Genomic DNA, 16524 nt, shown 5'->3' with positions numbered 1-16524 from the left:
ATAAACGTGGGGGTGCATGTGTCCCTTCGAAACAGCACACCTGTATCCTGTGGATAAATGCCTAGTAGTGCAATTGCTGGGTTATGGGGTAGTTCTATTTTTAGTTTTTTGAGGAACCTCCATACTGTTTTCCAGAGCGGCTGCACCAGTTTGCATTCCCACCAGTAATGCAAAAGAGATCCTCTTTCTTCACATCCTCGCCAACATCTTTTGTTGCCGGAGTTACTAATGTTAGCCATTCTGACAGGTGTGAGGTGGTATCTCATTGTGGTTTTGATTTGTATTTCCCTGATGATGAGTGATGTTGAACATTTTTTCATGTGTTGGTTGGCCATCTGGATGCCTTCTTTGGATAAGTGTCTATCATGTCTTTCACCCATTTCTTCACTGGATTATTTGTTTTTTGGGTGTTGAGTTTGATAAGTTCTTTGTAGATTTTGGATACTTACCCCTTATCTGATATGTGATTTGCACATATCTTCTCCCATTCTGTCGGTTGCCTTTTAGTTTTGCTGATTGTTTCCTTTGCTGTGCAGAAGCTTTTTATTTTGATGAGATCCCAGTAGTTCACTTTTGCTTTTGTTTCACTTGCCTCTGGAGACTTGTTGAGTAAGAAGTTGCTGAGGCCAAGATCAAAGAGGGTTTGCCTGCTTTCTCCTCGAGGATTTTGATGGCTTCCTGTCTTACACTGAGGTCTTTCATCCATTTTGAGTTTATTTTTGTGTATGGTGTGAGAAACTGGTCCAGGTTTATTCTTCTGCATGTCGCTGTCCAGCGTTCCCAGCACCACTTGCTGAAGAGACTGTCTTTATTCCATTGGATATTCTTTCCCTTTGTCAAAGATTAGTTGGCCATATGTTTGTGGGTCCATTTCTGTGTTCTCTATTCTATTCCATTGATCTGAGTGTCTGTTCTTGTGCCAATACCATGCTGTCTTGATGATTACAGCTTTGTAGTAGAGTTTGAAGTCTGGGATTGTGATGCCTCCTGCTTTGGTCTTCTTTTTCAAGATTGCTTTGGCTATTCGGGGTATTTTCTGGTTCCATACCAATTTTAGGATTATTTGTTCTAGTTCTGTGAAGAATGCTGGTGTTACTTTGATGAGGATTGCATTCAATATGTAGATTGCTTTGGGTAGTATCGACATTTTAACAATATTTGTTCTTCCTATCCAAGAGCATGGAATCTTTTTCCATTTCTTTGTGTCTTCTTCAATTTCTTTCATAAGCTTTCTATAGTCTTCAGTGTATAGATTTTTCACCTCTTTGGTTAGATTTATTCGTAGGTATTTTATGGTTTTTGGTGGAACTGTAAATGGGATCGGTTCCCTGATTTCTCTTTCTGTCGCTTCATTGTTGGTGTATAGGAATGCAACTGATTTCTGTGCATTGATTTTATATCCTGCAACTTTTCTGAATTCATGAGTCAGTTCTAGCAGTTGTTTGGTGGAATCTTTTGGGTTTTCCATATAGAGTATCATGTCATCTGCGAAGAGTGAAAGTTTGACCTCCACCTGGCCGATTTGGATGCCTTTTATTTCTTTGTGTTGTCTGATTGCAGAGGCTAAGACTTCTAATCCTATGTTGCATAACAGTGGTGAGAGTGGACATCCCTGTCTTATTCCTGACCTTAAGGGTAAAGCTCTCAGTTTTTCCCCATTGAGGATAATATTAGCATTGGGTCATTCATATATGGCTTTTATGATCTCGAGGTATGATCCTTCTATCCCTACATTCTTGAGGGTTTTTTATCAAGAAAGGATGTTGTATTTTGTCAAATGTTTTCTCTGCATCTATTGAGAGGATCATATGGTTCTTATCCTTTCTTTTATTGATGTGATGAATCACGTTAATTGTGTTGAGGATATTGAACCAGCCCTTCATCCCAGGTGTAAATCCCGCTTGGTCTGGTGAATAATTTTTGTAATGTATTGTTGGACCCGGTTGGCTAATATCTTGTTGAGGATTTTTGCATCCATGTTCATCAGGGAAATTGGTCTATAGTTCTCCTTTTTAGTGGGGTCTCTGTCTGGTTTTGGAATCAAAGTAATGCTGGCTTCATAGAAAGAGTTTGGAAGTTCTCTTTCTTTTCTATTTTTTGGACACCTTCAAGAGAATAGGTGTTAACTCTTCCTTAAATGTGTGGTAGAATTCCCTGGAAAGCCATCTGGTCCTGGACTCTTGGTTTTTGGCAGATTTTTTATTACTAATTCGATTTCCTTACTGGTTATGGGTCTGTTCAAATTTTCTATTTCTTCCTGTTTCAGTTTTGGTAGCATATATGTTTCTAGGAATTTGTCCATTTTTTCCATACTGCCCATTGGCATATAATTGCTCATAATATTCTCTAATTATTGTTTTTTTTTTCTGTTGTGTTGGTTGTGATCTCTCTTCTTTCATTCTTGATTGTACTTATTTGGGTCCTTTTCCTTCTTCTTCTTGATCAGACTGGCTAGTGGTTTATCAATTTTGTTAATTCTTTCAAAGAACCAGCTTCTGGTTTCATTGATCTGTTCTGTTTTTTTGGTTTCGATAGCATTAATTTCTGCTTTGATCTTTATTATTTCTTGTCTTCTGCCTGTTTTGGGTTTTATTTGCTGTTCTTTTTCCAGCTCCTTAAGGCATAAGGTTAGGTGTGTATCTGAGATCTTTCTTCCTTCTTTAGGAAGGCCTGGGTTGCTATATACTTTCCTCTTATGACTGCCTTTGCTGCTTCCCAGAGGTTTTGGGTTGTGGTGCTATCATTTTCATTGACTTCCATATACTTTTTAATTTCCTCTTTAATTTCTTGGTTAGCCCATTCATTCTTTGGTAGGATGTTCTTCAGTCTCCAAGTATTTGTTACCTTTCCAAATTTTTTCTTGTGGTTGATTTCGAGTTTCATAGCATTGTGGTCTGAAAATATGCATGGTATGATCTCAATCTTTTTGAACTTACTTAGGGCTGATTTGTGTCCCAGTATATGGTCTATTCTGGAGAACGTTCCATGTGCACTGGAGAAGAATGTATATTCTGCTGCTTTAGGGTGAAATGTTCTGAATATAAGTCCATCTGGTCCAATGTGTCGTTCAAAGCCATTGTTTTCTTGTTGATTTTTTGATTAGATTATCTGTCCATTGCTGTGAGAGGGGTGTTGAAGTCTACTATTATGGTTTTACTGTCGATGAGTTTCTTTATGTTTGTGATTAATTGATTTATATATTTGTGTTCTCCCACATTTGGCACATAAATGCTTACAATTGTTAGTTCTTCTTGTTCTATAGACCCCTTGATTATGATATAATCCTCTTCTGCATCTCTTGATACAGTCTTTATTTTAAAGTCTAGATTGTCTGATATAAGTGTGGCTACTCCGGCTTTCTTTTGTTGACCATTAACATGATAGATGGTTCTCCATTCCCTTATTTTCAATCTGTACGTCTCTTTAGGTCTAAACTGGTCTCTTATAAACAGCATATAGATGGATCTTATTTTCTTATCCATTCTGTTACCCTATGTCTTTTGATTGGAGCATTGAGTCCATTGATGTTTAGAGTGAGTCTTTTGATTGGAGCATTGAGTCCATTGATGTTTAGAGTGAGTACTGAAAGATATGAATTTATTGCCATTATGATCCTTGTAGAGTTGGAGTTTCTGGTGGTGTTCTCTGGCCCTTTCTAATCTTTTGTTGCTTTTGGTATTTATTATATATTATATATATAAATATATATATAATAATTATATATATATAAATAATTATATATCTAAATAATTATATATATCTAAATATATATAGATATAGATATAGATATAGATAGATATATGTAAATAATTATATATATCTAAATTATATATATAAGTAATTATATATATAGATATATATAGATATATATAGATATATATACATATATACATATGTATGTACATATACATATACATATATACATATATGTGTATACATATGTATATGTATATGTATATACATATGTATGTGCTCTCCCCTCAGAGAGTTCCCCCTTAAAATTTCTTGCAGGGCTGGTTTAGTGGTCATAAACTCCTTTAATTTTTGTTTGTCTGGGAAACTTTTTATCTCTCCTTCTCTTTTGAAGGACAGCCTTGCTGGATAAAGAATTCTTGGCTGCATATTTTTCTGATTCAGCACACTGAATATATCCCGCCACTCCTTCCTGGCCTGCCAAGTGTTTGTGGTAGGTCTGCTGCAAACCTGATCTGTCTTCCCTTCTAGGTTAGGGACTTTTTTTCCCTTGCTGCTTTCATGATTCTCTCCTTGCCTAAGTATTTTGTGAATTTGACTATGATATGCCTTGTTGATGGTCGGTTTTTGTTGACTCTAATGGGAGTCCTCTGTGCTTCCTGGATTTTGATGTCTGTGTCTTTCCCCATGTTAGGAAAGTTTCCTGCTATGATTTGCTCACATAACCCTTCTACCCCTATTTCTCTCTCTTCCTCCTCTGGGACCCCTATGATTCTGATGTTGTTCCTTTTTAATGAGTCACTGATTTCTCTAATTCTTAAATTGTGCTCTTTTGCCTTAATCTCTTTTTTTTCTTCTTCGTTATTCTCTATAAGTTTGTCCTCTATATCGCTGATTCTCTGTTCTGCTTTGTCCATCCTTGCCGACTCTGCATCCATCCATGATTGCAGCTCAGTTATAGCATTTTTAATTTCATTCTGGATGTTTTTTTACATCTTTAATCTTTGCAGAAAGGGAGTCTACTCTATATTTGACTCCAGCTAGTATTCATATTATCGTGATTCTAAATTCTGGTTCAGTTATCTTGCTTGTATCTGTGTTGGTTAAATCCCTGGCTGTCGTTTCTTTGTGCTCTTTCCTTTGGGGTGAATTCCTTTTGCGGCTTCTGGCTTCCCAAGTTCAGCTCTTCGTGTCGCATACCTGCTGAATTCTGTGGTTCAGCTTGTGCAGATTGTTGTGTTAATCTTCCAATCAGTTTTCTAGGTGTGTAGGATGATTAAATTTGGTCTGGCTGTATTTCATGGATGTGAGACACACACAAAACTTCCATGCTATTCTGCCATCTTGGCTCCTTCTCCCCAATTTAGAAGTTTCAAAGGGAGTTTGTATGTGTGTGTATCACAGAAGGAGGAACAGAAGGAAAGAAGTGAAAGCAGATAACTCATATCCATTATTACAAGAATATCATCAATCAGTCAAGTTTTTATCAAACAAAAGTAACTTTTAATAATATAAAGTATCTTATCCAGAGAAAAAAGCTGTTTCATTAATCATATATTTATAAATTTAAGAAATGCGAATTGTCAAAGTATTTTGCTCAAAATGTCTATGTTTCATTTAAAAGATTGAGGCTAATTAGGGCGCCTGGGTGCCTCAGTCGGTTAAGTGTCCAACTTCAACTCAGGTCATGATCTTGCAGTTTGTGAATTCGAGCCTTGTGTCAGGCTCTGTGCTGGCAACTCAGAGCCTGGAGCCTGCTTCGTATTCTGTGTCTCCTCTCTCTGCCCCTCCCATGTTCATGCTCTGTCTCTTTCTCTGTCTCTCAATAATAAATAAACGTTAAAAATTTTTTAATAAATGAAAAATTGAGGCTAATTAAAATATTCAGAAGATGAGAAAAAGAAAGATAACACGCAAGTGATGATTTTTAAAGAAGTTCGGGTAAAAGTGTTGCTACAGAAGGATGACAGTTCCTTTACTTCTAAATAGTCTGTTGGCCCTCAAAAGCCACACAATCAAATTAACAGTAATGACTGACATAAATCAAAATTTGATACCGTCATGTATATACAATGAATAAGGACATTAGAAAATGTTCCTATTTCTGTTGACCTGTAACGTAAAATGGAAGTGAATGCCCTGTTGAAGATTAATCATCTAGACATCCAGTGAGATTTGATCGTAAAGCCCCCAATTCATAGAAATTATGACAAACCACTGTGACTATGGCAAAGGAAACAGGTACCCGGGCTTGTAACAGGCAGAAAATAGTCATGTATGAGCCACTTTAGAAGATATGCTAATGTTAATATGAAACCCAACTATTGAACATTCAATTCCAATCTAAATTGTGTTTTCTTTCAGACTCCACAGATTTCAGATGTATTTGTTATTATGGAGATTCCTATCTAGAATTTCGGAATGTGTTGTTAAGTCCACAAAGTAACGTATCACTAGAATTTCATACCTTCAACTCCTATGGACTCCTGCTCTATATCAAGCAAGACTCAAATTCAGTTGATGAGTTTTTTATTCAATTATTTATTGAAAATGGTACTTTAAAGGTAAGTCATTATATTTATTTCATTTAAAGGAATTTTTGAAAGTCTGATTCTTTTAGTGGTTATTGTCAAAATAAAATTTTATCTAAAATATGTCTTTTATAATCACCACTAGGCTGTGTGTTCTGTTTTTGTAATTTTTTCATATTCAGTATTTATATTTCAAAATAGTATATACTTTGAATAGCTACCATTCTCTTCTTTTCTCTTTATTTTTAACCTTTTTCTGTTATTATGTTTCCCAATATCCCAGTGATAGTAACTGCTACCATTTTTTGTAGCTTTAGTGGAATATGTGATCTGGGGAGCCCAAAGATTTTTTCAGAGGATCCTTAAGGAAAAGCTATCTTAATGATACTGTTATTTGCCTTTTTTTACTCTCATTCTCATAAATATACAGTGGAGTTTTCCAGAGGCTGCATGGCATGTGATGATGTCATCTTTCTGATCACTAATGTAATGTGTACTTCCACATTTTTGTATTTTAAAAATGTTTGTTTTAATTTTAATATTATAAATATTGATAAATATAACCCAGTAAACAAAAACTCTTTGGGGTCCTCAATAATTTTTAAGAGCACAAAGAGATTTTGAGATCAAAATGTTTGAGATCATGGATTTAACACTTGGTAGTCTTTATAACAACTTCTTTTAAAAGTCCAAGATCAGGGGCACATGAGTGGCTCAGTCAGTTAAGCATCTGACTTCAGCTCTGATATCACTATTCCCAAGTTCAAGTCCAGCATTGGGCTCTTTGCTGACAGCTTGGAGCCTGGAGCTTGTTTTAAATTCTGTGTCTCCTTCTCTCTCTCTCTCTCTGCCCCTTCCCTGCTTGCATCTCTCTCTCTCTCAAATATAAACATTAAAAAAAAAAAATTAAAATTCCAAGATCACACAGCTAATAAACACTAAATTATAAGGCTGACTTTGAGTTGAAAGTATATGCTCTTTTTTCAGTACTGTTCTATCATAACCCATCAACTCCTATTCCTGTGGTAAATACCCAGATTAAGGAAGCCATCCAAATCATCCCTGCAATAAAGTAATTAACTCAACATAGCCTAAAATATTCAATATAACACTGTATTTTTATCTATCATTTCTTTTATGATGTGATTAAATATGTGAATTTCCATGAAATAGTTATAATTTAAATAAGTCACGTTATACCAGTTTGACTTTCTTTAAATGTTCATCTTTCTTAAGTAATACAACACATAATACGTAATCTAGTACAAAGTCTGATATTAATAAATATCAGCCAGATGTAGGCATTAGTAGTGGTAATATTTTTACTCATTCATGTATTTGTTCACTCATTTGTTAAACATTTATCTATCATCAATCACTTTGTCATTGGTTCTGAGGATTCAGTGGTAAACAAAACACACTTTATTTTCCTCATATTGCTTCCAATTGATTACAGATAATGATAGGAACAGGTGAAACAGGAGTAAGAAAATAGAATTCTGTAACAAATAGAACACAGTAATGAATCATCAGACATCAGTCTTATCTACAAGTTTGCTGATCCCTGCTCTACAGCATTTTCCTCAACTAAGACCAACGTTTTCCATTATTCTTATAATAAGCATAAAAATATGGAGACCAAATATAAAAAATAATAAAACACACATAATATTGATCGTTGGTCATGTTCAAAATGTTTCCCCTCAGCACAATTTTCTGCTGCAAACTCCCATTAACTGAGTGTCTATCTCAGCTAGTTTGTTCCTCTCACCACTGTGGACATCTCCATAGACATTATGAGGAACTACCAGAGACTTGCAGGATTGTGGGTGAAATATTTTATGAAATGATGAATGATGGAGACTCCTTTCACTTTCAGATGGATAAAAATAAATTCACAATAGGTTGAATCAAGACATTGAGAAATTATAAAATCATAATGAGAGAAAAGACTTGTAGAATTTCTTTACTTCAGGTTTTATGACAAAGGATATATACTCATGTCTGTAATAATAATTACTATCATTTACTGAATTGAAATTATGTATAAGGCTCCATCTTAAGAAATGTATTAAGATCGTCATCTCTGGAGTCAGAGTTTGGAGCCCAGCTCTTCTACTTAGGAGCTTTGAGAACTTGCAAGTCACTTAAGCACTTTGTGCTTAAATTTACTCACTTGTAAAATGAAGGTAATAAAGATTGTTGTGAAGCTCAAGTTAATAAATGAATAAATGTTGGGGAGTAAATGTAATACAATGAGTAAATAAGTAAATGCATATAAACATGTAGAAGGATGTCTGGGACATGAATCAAATGTGAAGGTTAGATATTTTCTCTCTGCATTTTGCAAAAATCATGCAGACAAGCGAGGCTTCTCACAGAGTTCAGTATTACACATGCTCTTAGGACTCCTTTAAGAATGGTAGATAAGGAATTTTTACTTTGTTGTGTAAATCCAAAATTCATGTTCGTTCTGCTCACATCACTGCTTCCTTGCAATGATTTAAAGGAAATTTCAGTGTTACTCTGTCTTCATGATTTTAAGATTTTCCTTGTTCCACTATGATTTGTGAGACTATGCTCCAATTTCTTCATCTATTTTAAAAGTATAATCATATGGGGAATGCATTTACATTACAATTTTCACAAAAAGACATATTTATGGTTGAACTTTTGCAGTGATCATAATTTAAGACCTATTCTAGAAATGCAGAATTGTTAGTCCATCTTTTTAGGAAATCACAAGTTTTAGGAAAGTTTAATAATATGAAACTTAATTTTTATTTTTATTTTTTGAAATAGCTTTTAAAAACACTTTACTGGCTCTTTCTAATAACAAGGGAGTTAAGTACATACATAATATCCATTGTTGGGACTCAAATACCTGACACCAGACTTACTGTCTGTGTTGCAAATCACTGTGCCTCCCTGGCTAGCAGCAAATCACTTCACTTTAGTTTACATCTCTGAATAATGGAGCTAATAAAAGAATAGTTCCTACTTCATAGAGTTTTGTTTTTTATTTTGTATTGTAAGGAAGGAATCAGTTGATACTTATAAAATGTTTTAAAACTCTGTGACACCCAAGTAATCACTCAATAAATAGTAGCTTTTATATATATAATATAATATATAATATATTATGTATGTCTATATATGTCATATAGATATATGTGTCTATATATGTCACATATATATGACATATATATGTGACATATATATCTGTATATGTCATAAAGAAGCTATTTATAATAAAAAATTCAAGTAAAAATAATAGAATGATCCATTAAATATTTTATATTCGTTTGACAGCTTTGGAGATAAAAGGGAATTATTAACATTTTATCATTTTATCATTAACATTTAAATATACTATTTAACATATTTCTTAAAGCCAACTTGTAGTAGATAATTTTTTAAGGAATCTTTTGCAATCTTTTGTAATCTATCATAAAATTAAAATATATAGCATAATATTTATCTTTGGACCCAACGTGGGTTTTAGGTATATCAACTTAAATGTAGATAGATGCACAGGAATTATGCAAGACCATGCAGCTGTGTTTCTTTAACGTATATGTGGGTTTTTCATTTCTTGCTGATATGATAAGCCCCTTTCTGGGAAAGTATAGCTGTACTATAACTAATATACATGCAGACATATGCTGTGAAGAGGGTGAATAGGTCACTGAATCCTACCTGTGGAATTCTCAGGGAGTCCTGATCAAATGTACCTGTTAGAGACATGATCTGCCCCCTTTTAAAATATAACTTGGCTCAATTAGTAGTAACCCTACAAAGACCCCCCACCCCCCAGCCTCAGGAAGCTTAGAATAAATGGTTAACCTCCATAATCTTCAATGTTTCCTTCCTTGGATTTTAACATCACCCTCTACATTGTATTCACTAATCTTCACGTTGCTCAATTGGTAGTATGTAAGGAAGCTTGCTAATAATACTCACTTTCTGGTAGCAGAAAAAGCTGCCTTTCTCAACCATGTTCCCCAGAATATTGGAACAGAAACTAGAAGTGTCTGTGTGTATGTGTGCATGTACAAATAGATGATGCATGTATATGTATATAATACTTATACATTTATTTATTTTAATTCTACACTTTATTAGTTGTATACCCTGAACTGTCACTTCTCTTAAGTTTCAGACACTTTGTCTCCAAAGCAATATAAAAACTATTGGTAAATTCTAAGTCTAATGCAAATATGTGTCAATTTCATTGTGAGAAACTGAAGGAAACTTTTTTTTTTCTTATAGTACCACTTTTTCTGTGCTGGTGAAGCAAAATTGAAAAGCATTAACACTACCATTAAAGTGGATGATGGACAAAAGTATACACTGTTTATCAGGTAATATATATCTATTTTCTTGTAGACTTACCATTATTATAAGTAACAGAGACTGTTCCTCTGGATGTTGTTTTTGCCCTTTAAAGTCGAGGTTATCCGAGTATCCTGATATCTGAGATATTCACATGCACTTGAATGTGAATTAATGTTTATCAAGCCATTTTGCCTTTTCTCTATGTCCTTAAAATAGTGCTGAGGAAAGAATGTTAAAGGGGTTATATTATTTATGAAATTATATAAGCAGCTTTACAAAGAAGTCATTAAACCTTCATATTATTTTCAAATTAGAGAAATCATAAAAAGCAAATAAAGTGGTATTTCTTTTGATAAGCAAAGTTAAACATATTCACTGTGGAAAATTTAGAACATCCAGAAAAACATAAAGAAGAAATTTAAAATGATTCATTATACCATAGTCAAGATAGAATAACGAAAATTTATTGCTCTATTCCCAAAAGCTGTGTTTGAAGGTGACTCTATCCCAAAACTCTCACCAACATCAGGTATAATTTTGCCTATCTGGATAAGTGAAAATGATGTTTTCCCTTAATTATCCTTCCTTGACTTACGGCAAAGCTTATTTTTTAATATAGAATTAATACCTTTGTGTTATGTGTTTTGCCCCCCTCTACTATTTTTTTTTACTTAAATGGTACTTTAAAACACATACCACAGGCCTAATTCACTATGGAGACTAAAATACGTTATTTGGTTACAACAATAGCTGATTATTTAGTAATAATAATTATCTATTTAAATCCAATAAAAAGGAAAGCAAAAAGGCTAAAACAGGGATGAGGCAAGAAGTTATTTGGAAAGTTTTAAGGGTGTTGAACCCTCTTTCAGCCAGAGCTTTCCAAATTCTGTCCTCCAAGAATTTCATATCTTTTAGAAAACTGACCAAAAAACAATCTATTGTCAACTAAATTGAGGAAAGTCTACATGACATATACCACCTTTGACTGCTCAAAATACACAGGAGCTTTTTAAGACCTCTACGATACATTTAGTAAGGTCTTACTTTCTTTGCTTAACTCAAAATATAAGCACAGAATCCTTTAATATATTTTTTTTAGCATTTTAACCTCTTGAATAGTTAACACTGGGGGCAATGCACTTTGGTAAATTCCATCTTAGCCGAGATAACAGTTTTCCTGGGCAGAGACTACCCAGGTATATGAGCATTAGGGCAGCAGTAAAAATAAGTTGTAAAAGACATATTTTAGCCCCTGGATGAAACAAAGACAGATAAGAAGTGATGTGAGAACCATTTCTGGCCTGGGGTATGTTGCAAAAGAGTTAAAAAAATCATTGAGGATACAGTAATCATACTTAAAGTTTATTAGGCACCAATAATGTGTCAGGTGGTAAATTTGTAACATATATGAATTTATTTATTGTTAAGAACAATTCTAATTATTATGTACATTTTCCGGATGTAAAATGGAGAGATAGATTAAATACAGGAAAAGACATAGTTTTGAAAAAATGGCACAATTCCAAGGCTGCTCTTATTTTAAACCTATGAATAAATTTTAAGGTATAGACCCTATGATCCATGCTGTAGAAACATAAATAAGTTGTTCTCTTAACCCTAAAAGAACTGCTGTATATTCAAGATAAGATGAAGATAAGAATTTTAAATAACCTGCCCAATGAAGGATTAATGTAAGAACAAAATTCACACACATTAAACAGCATATAACTGTATGTAATCATAGTGAGATTGATAAAGCCCATTATATTGGTTTGGTCAGGCTGCCATAACAAGTACCACAGATTGGCTGCTTAAGCAACAGAAATTGATTTTCTCACAATTTTGGAGGCTGGAAGGCTGAGATCAAGGTGTCAGCAGGTTTGGTTCTTTGGAGGGCTCTCTCCTTGTCTTGTAGATGGCTGTCTTCTCTATGTGTCTTCACATCATTTTCCTTGGTGTATATCTGTATCCTAAATTCCTCTTCGTATAAAGACATCAATCATCTCATTTTAATTTCCTACCTCTTTAAAAACCCCATCTTCAAATATAGTCACATTCTGAAGCACTGGGGGTTAGGACTTCAACATATGAATTTTGCAGGGGACATAATTCAGTCCATAACACTCATTTTGCATATTTGAAAACTGAGGCTCAGAGAAGGTGGACATCTTCCTCTAGATCACATTGTTAGACAGTAGGAAGTGTTAAAAAAAATATTCAGCTGAGTAAATTTGAAGATCTGTTTGGCCTTATTAAATGATTCTTGAGTTTAGCAGCATCCCCTCTAGCAAGTAGAGAGGATTTCTGCTGAGGTAAACAAAATAATTATTTTTTCTTTTAGAGAGATCAAGTGCACCTGTGAGCTGGTGAGAGCGCTAGAGAGGGAGAGAGAGAGAATCTTAAGCAGGCTTCACGCTCAGCACAGAGCCTGACACGGGTCCCAATCCCATGATACTGGGATCATGACCCATGCTGAAATCAAGAGTCGAATACTCAACCTGCTAGTCACCCAGGAGCCCCAAACAAAAGAAAGATTTTTAAAGGCAGAGAGAGGGCATTAAAAAGAGGAATTTATTAACAAGGAATACATTGTTTAGGCAAGGTTACCCTCCAAAGAGGAATAGAAAGGGTCTATCAGTAAATTTCGTAGTATTGATCAAGAATTACATGTTGACTGGTTAAAGGTTATATTCCAGGGGATTAAAACTGCAGTCAGTTTAGGTAGTAACTCTTTGCTGACTTGGCCTAAGTGACACCATTTTTAGCCTGTGGTTTTCTTTTTAACAGAGGACAAGATTAGAACCATGACCCTCTGCCTTCTAACCTGATCATTATTTTCTACTATAATATGTCCAGTCAGTGTTTTAAAAGTGACAACATACTATTTAAAATCTTCTTTAAAAGAAGCATTAAGGGGCACCTGGGTGACTCAGTAGGCTAAGCGTCTGACTTCAGCTCAGGTCGTGATTTCACAGTTCATGAATTTGAGCCCCTCTTGGGCTCTGTGCTGACAGCTCAGAGCCTGGAGCCTGCTTTGGGTTCTGTGTCTCCCTCGCTTTCTGTGCCTGACTCACTCACTCACTCACTCTCTCTCAAAAAAAAAAAAAAAAAAAAAAAAAAAAAAAAAAAAAAATTAAAAAAAATTTTAAATAAAAGAAACATTAAATGTAAAACATTTAAAAATCCCAAGAACACATACTTTTCACTCTCCTCGTCACAAGTAACTTTTAAAGGTGTTTAACAACTAAAAAATCACTTTCTATGTTCTATGACTTTTTTGCAACTTACCTACAATTTGTTGCTTTTAATTTTTATCAAGAAGTAGTTGATAATCTGTCTGTACCTGGTCTAAGTTCTCTAAATTCAGAAATACCTCTTCACAAGTTTTTGATTTATTTGAAATAATGGGAAATTTATACAAATATGCTTTTGTCTGCAATTATCATCTATAAAGAACAAGAGTGGGGTTCCATTAATTTTATTTTCCTATACCTTTAAAATATACTTCTAGAGGTAAAAGGGGAAAATCTATCTTTAAGTTTAACTCAGTTCAATAATGCTGTCGCCAATAATTTTTTAACCATTAATATACTCTTTAAAGTAAAGATAAATGATAGTTGCACATTTCACTCCCAGCTCTACACTCTTTTATGTTGTTTCTCTTGAATGACATTACCCTTGAATATGAATATAGGAGAAGCATCTTTCCTCAAATGCTCTTATGGAAATATAAGAAAAAGAATAGCAAGGTTTCACTCAGACCATGATGAAGTACTCTTACAAAGAGTGAAACAAATATCCTCCAAGAAAAAGTAACTGAGCTCATTATTTTTTAGAACAAGGAAAGACAAGATGTTCTGCAGAGCAGCATGGCCCTTTTAAAAAAAGAAGTGTGGATTGCTTAACTTAACAAAAGCAGGAAGGAAAATATGGAATTTTTAAATCAGGTGAAATACACACTGGCATAATAAAGATAGTAAGGAGCACATATACTAAAAACTATTTTAGTTTTTAGTAGGAAATTAGCTATAGCTGTTGCTCATCTTTTAATGAAAGAAGGGAAAGTGAAAATGGGACCATGCAGTGATATTAGGCTAGTGAACAACAGCATATAGTATATCAAGAAGAAAAAGAAATACAAATAGGTGTACATTTGTTACTCCACTCCTGAATACTGTAGATGTATTGAAACATAAGGAGCTGAGATAATCTAAGATAGTGGTGCATATATTTTCAGGCAAACCCAAATCTGAGAGTGTGATATAGCACTTTATCCATGTCTATTCATATATTTACCATAATTATATATGTTTTATATTATATACCTCACATTACTTGTGTTACAAACATCATTGCATATATCACATGATTGTATCTATTATTATATATCATGATATAATTGTATATTAATACATTATAGTATTATAGGATTTGTATTTAATATATATATATATGTATATATTTTATGGGACTTTTCCTTTAAAGCCCTACTTAATATTTACCTTCGTTCTTGGAGAGAGATAGGATTTGGAATTCAAAGATAGAAATAAATTAGCCTCTTCTGACCTCCTCAGTTATGGGCCTTAAAAGTTTTTTTTTTTTAAGTTTATTTATTATTCTTGAGAGATAGAGACAGAGCATGAGCAGGGGAGGGGCAGAGAGAAAGGAGGAGACACAGAATCTGAAGCAGGCTCCAGGCTCTGAGCCATCAGCACAGAGCCAGACGCGGGGCTTGAACTCACGAACTGCGAGATCACGACCTGAGCTGAAGCCGGACGCTTAACCGACTGAGCCACCCAGGCGCCCCAAAAGTTTTTTTTTTTTACATGCCTATCAATTAAAAATATATCCCTGCCTTTAAAAAAATCATTCATTTCCTGTCTCAGTCTTACACTCTTAGTCTACATCCTGATTTGTAACTAAATTGTATAAACTCTACCAGTTGTGCTGGAGCTACCTCATGGAGAATTTGTTGGTTTGGAACTTTGATTTGCCATAAGCACCTCCTACACCGAGAGCTGTACAGATCAAATAAAACAGCAAATGAGAACATCTTCAGTTACACTTAAGAGAATCATTTACCAGTTACTGTTAGTGGTTAGTCGTATGGATATACAATAAATTATAGTGAGTTTTGAGAAAGACCATAGTGGATATAAGAATAGTAAATGGGACTTAAGAAGATGGACACATGCCAATGAAACTCACACATTAACAAGTATTTTTTCAAATGATGTAACAAATATGTTTTTCAACTGGATACAAAGCCTGCGCCATACTGACATCGTTTCTATTAGATGATGATAGGAGGATGCTCCTTAGGGAATAGTATCAAAAGAGAAAAGGAATAATGTGTGGTTGAGACCAGTTAGGTGGGAAAGAGTGAGGATAAGGTCTGCAGATGCAATGGTAGTCAGACCGTGTAGGTCATCAAATGCTGCAGTAAGAACTGTGAACTACATCATATGCAATAGAGACTGACTGGAGAATTTTTAAGTAAGGGAACAGGTAATGTGATCAAAGAAGTATTCACTTTTCTTAATAGGCTATGCTAAGCTACAGTATACAATAGACTCTAAATTTCTACACCTCTCCAGATCTACTCTACAGTCTCTTCTCTGAAGGTCTTTCAAAATTGACCTGTGTAAATTACATTATGGGCTCTGTAACAAGTTGATTGTGTTCCTATAGAATTTAGGTGTCCTAACTTCCAGTATCCCAGAATGTGGACCTATTTGGGGATAGAGTCTTTAAAGAGGTAATGAAGTTGAACTGAGGTCATTAGATTGAGCCCTGATCCAATATGACCAGTATCCTTATGAAAAAAGGAAATTAGGACACAGAGAGACATACACAGTTGGAAGACAATGTAAAGTCACAAGGAGAAGATTGCTATTACAAGTGAGGGAGAGAGAGCTGGAACAGAGTCTCACAGCCCTCAGAAGGAACCAACCCTGCT

The 16524-nt window shown here is 34.4% G+C and overlaps 1 protein-coding gene across 1 annotated transcript in view; it reads left to right on the top strand.

Moving 5' to 3' along the window:
- EYS (eyes shut homolog) overlaps positions 1-16524 on the top strand; it is a 1626372-nt gene that overhangs the window by 1001040 nt on the left and 608808 nt on the right. The window contains exons 26-27 of the mRNA XM_047860135.1: positions 6067-6257; positions 10497-10588. Of these exons, the coding sequence (XP_047716091.1) occupies positions 6067-6257; positions 10497-10588 (283 nt within the window). The remainder of the gene's footprint in view (positions 1-6066; positions 6258-10496; positions 10589-16524) is intronic.

The sequence above is a fragment of the Prionailurus viverrinus genome, chromosome B2 (genome assembly GCF_022837055.1).
Source record: "Prionailurus viverrinus isolate Anna chromosome B2, UM_Priviv_1.0, whole genome shotgun sequence".
NCBI lineage: Eukaryota > Metazoa > Chordata > Mammalia > Carnivora > Felidae > Prionailurus > Prionailurus viverrinus.
The sequence above is the reverse complement of the archived record's forward strand: the minus strand, read 5'-3'. Positions and strand labels throughout refer to the sequence as shown.